General features: G+C 42.7%; 1 protein-coding gene across 1 annotated transcript in view; it reads left to right on the top strand.

Annotated features, from left to right (window-relative positions):
* The first annotated feature begins 919 nt into the window (after window positions 1-919).
* Window positions 920-3587, top strand: part of rbp3 (retinol binding protein 3) — a 5562-nt gene continuing 2894 nt past the window's right edge. Inside the window, exons 1-3 of the mRNA XM_015387565.1 lie at window positions 920-2113; window positions 2995-3185; window positions 3325-3467. Coding sequence (XP_015243051.1) covers window positions 920-2113; window positions 2995-3185; window positions 3325-3467 — 1528 coding nt within the window. The remainder of the gene's footprint in view (window positions 2114-2994; window positions 3186-3324; window positions 3468-3587) is intronic.

Below are 3587 nucleotides of genomic sequence, written 5' to 3'. Positions count from 1 at the left end.
GTCTGCCTCACAGACTAAAACTGGTAGTTGGTTCCACAGGAGAGGAGCCTGATAACTAAGACTGGTCTGCGATATCAGAGCCATGCATTTTGTCCCTGCATTCATCTTCACTGACCTCGTCTGTCAGGAGTTTCTTGGCACCTTAATGACATCAGGCAATGTTCAAAGAATTCTACCTTTAAAAATTCTAGGAACCACTAGTAAATCTGCAGACTGAGAGCAAAGTGCTCTGTTAGGAACATAAGGAACAATCATATCTCTGATAATAATCTCTTCTGTGAGAAGGAGGATTTTAAATTTTAAGTTAAGTATTTTGTTACTTTTTTTCAGGTATAACACTACTTTGCTCTAACCACCAGCAGGGGGAACTCTAACCAAACAAACCTAAATGGATCATATTTAGCTCTAAGTTTGTAAAATGATATACACATTCAGCAATGTCTCTAAGACCTGTATATGTCTGAGATTGTGATTACTCATAGACAAACATTAGCTCTGTTTTATTTTTTTCTCATTTCAATGTCAACATTATTGGCTAAAGGTTTACATGTTTACTTTCTTTATTGCATTTTGATAAACAACTTATTTAACAAGGAACAGTGACATCACTCTCAAACCCCATCTAGATATTTCTTGGTTATAAAACGGTGATTAACTTGCACAGGCAGCTTTAAATGCCTTTCCAGGCTTTATTGTGCAAAGAACAGGGTCACTGCCAACAGCTTTTGTTACTGTTGCAACGCGTGTTTGTTATATTCTTCCTCAAATGCTTGGGATAATGAGATTAGAGGTTTAATGTGGAGTAAACCCTCTTATAAACATCTTATCAGAAACCTTACAGCAAAATCAGTGCCACTTTTCAAAGGACCACTGCTGAGACGGAGGTTCAGCTCACAAACTCCTACTTCCTAAACACAAAATGGCAAACATTCTTTTTCTTGCAATATCTTTGCTAATTTTGGGGGATGTTGCCTTTTCACATGCCTCATTTCCACCCAGCCTTATTGAGGACATCGCAAAAATCGTCATGGACAATTACTGCTCACCAGAGAAGCTTGTAGGGATGAAGGAGGACATTGCAGCAGCCACAAACAACACAGAGGTCCTCAACATCCCAGACGGCGAGTTATTGGCTAATATCCTAACCAGTGGAGTCCAAACTACCGTGAGCGATCCACGGCTGCAGGTCTCCTATGAGCCAAACTATGTTCCTGTGGTCCGTCCAGAGCTGCCTCCTTTGCCCCCTGAACAGCTTGCTGCTGTTCTCCAGACATCCATAAAGCTAGATGTCCTGGAAGGTAACATTGGCTACCTAAGAATTGATCACATCCTTGGGGAGGAGGTTGCTGACAAGGTTGGCCCGTTGCTTGTAGACTTAGTTTGGAATAAAATCTTGCCCACCTCAGCTCTGATCTTTGACTTGCGTTACACTGGCAGCGGGGACCTCTCCGGCATCCCCTACATAGTCTCTTACTTCACCCAAGCTGAGCCTGTAATTCACATTGACAGCATTTATGACCGACCTTCGAACACCACCACCAAGCTGCTGTCTATGTCAACACTGCTGGGAGAGAGATACAGTATAAACAAGCCCCTTTTTATCCTCACAAGCAAAAACACAAATGGCATTGCTGAAGATGTTGCCTTCTGCCTCAAGAACCTGAAAAGGGCCACTGTTGTTGGTGAGAAGACCGCTGGGGGCTCAGTGAAGGTTGATAAACTTAAAGTGGGTAACACTGACTTCTACATCACCCTGCCTACTGCAAAGTCCATCAACCCCATCACAGCCTCGACCTGGGAGCTCACAGGTGTGACCCCAGATGTGGAAGTCGATGCAGAGGATGCCCTTGCTACCGCAATTGCAATCATCAACCTCAGAGCTCAAGTGCCAGCCATCATTGAGGAATCTGCAAGCTTGATTGCCAACAATTATGCCTTTGAGAGTGTCGGGGCAGATGTTGCAGAGAAGCTCAGAGACCTCCTGGCAAAAGGGGAATTCAGCACCATTAATGATAAAGACGGTCTCGAGACGAAGCTGTCAGCTGATCTCCAAACCCTTTCTGGCGACAAAAGCCTAAAGACCACCAGCAACACCCCAGCCCTGCCACCAGTTGTAAGTGTTCTTTTGTTGTTTCAGAGAAAATTTTTCAAAGCAAGTCTTAAGCCGGGCATACACTGTACAATTTTTTCAAATGTTGCATGCAGCTACAGCTCACACTGTATGACGAAACCGCGAGTTCACAGCTCACGATGTTTGTTCTCATACTGTGTGGCCCAACGCTCTAATACGATCTACCTGCTCACACTGTACGTCTAAAAACCACGTGAGACTCAGCTCCATAGTGAGATGGCGCTACTCGGACTCGTCTATCTGGAAGCCAAATGAGTAGAAGAGGAATATGAAGCTCACTAGAGTGAAACGCGCTGCCTTGGCAATTTTTTGCTGAAAGCCCTAAAAAGAAAAGGCAACGACGTATTTGGACAAAGACATGGCGGAGCAGACGTGGATACTACGATCTGTCAATCTTAAAGAATAAAGTCCAGTTCACTCACATCCCCACCATGGTTCTACGTTTTCATCTGAGAGAAAGAAGAAGAATCCTTGTTTGCGCACTAAGCGATTTGTTTACGACCACCTTACAATGGCCGAATGAATTTCTAACATGTTTGATTTTCTCCCAACCTTATTTATAATACCTGATCAGGAGATGGTCATTAGAGGCTGATCGCCCCTCGTTACGCCCTTTACACTAAACGGTGCACAAACAGGCTGAAACTCGACCCGATCGACCGGCTTTATTAAGAAAACACTTCTGGGTAATTTTTCTCAATAGAAGACAGCTGGAAAATAAAAGTGCTTGAACAGCAATGTATCATTTTCTGGTGTAGATGACATACTCCAAACATGATCCATGTGGAAGGGTCAATGTAAAGAATATTTTGATGTAAGATGTCTTTTGTGACGCTAATGCCTGTCCGGTGCTCACTCTGCAGGATTATTCTCCAGAGATGTACATTGAGCTGATCAAAATCTCCTTTCACTCTGATGTTTTTGAAAACAACATTGGCTACCTGCGATTTGACATGTTTGGAGACTTTGAAGAAGTAAAGCCCATCGCCCAGATAATTGTGGAGCATGTCTGGAACAAAGTCCTAAACACAGACGCTATGATCATTGATCTCAGGTGGGGTTTTTGTTTTTTTGTTATTATTTTTATTCTAAATTAAAATATTACCCTACTCAGACAAGTAAAAATCAGTCATTCATAAAAAAATAAGTGTTCTGTTTTTTTTCTGTTTACTTTGTGTTTTTTGGACACTCAGGAACAATGTTGGTGGACCAACAACAGCCATTGCAGGCTTTTGCTCTTACTTTTTTGATGGGGATAAGCAGATCCTTTTGGACAAACTGTATGACAGACCTTCTGGAACCACCACCGAGCTGCTGACTCTCTCTGAACTCACTGGTAATTCCTCAGACTTACTTTTAGCATAATATCTAAATAACATTGAATAAAGGGCTGGTTATCCTCCCGCAGCAGTGTGTAGCAGTGAGCTTGTCGCAGGCATAACAAAGATATTTTTTA

Source organism: Cyprinodon variegatus, unplaced genomic scaffold, assembly GCF_000732505.1.
Source record: "Cyprinodon variegatus isolate N-32 unplaced genomic scaffold, C_variegatus-1.0 Scaffold398, whole genome shotgun sequence".
In the NCBI taxonomy this organism is placed as follows: Eukaryota; Metazoa; Chordata; class Actinopteri; order Cyprinodontiformes; family Cyprinodontidae; genus Cyprinodon; species Cyprinodon variegatus.
The sequence above is the reverse complement of the archived record's forward strand: the minus strand, read 5'-3'. Positions and strand labels throughout refer to the sequence as shown.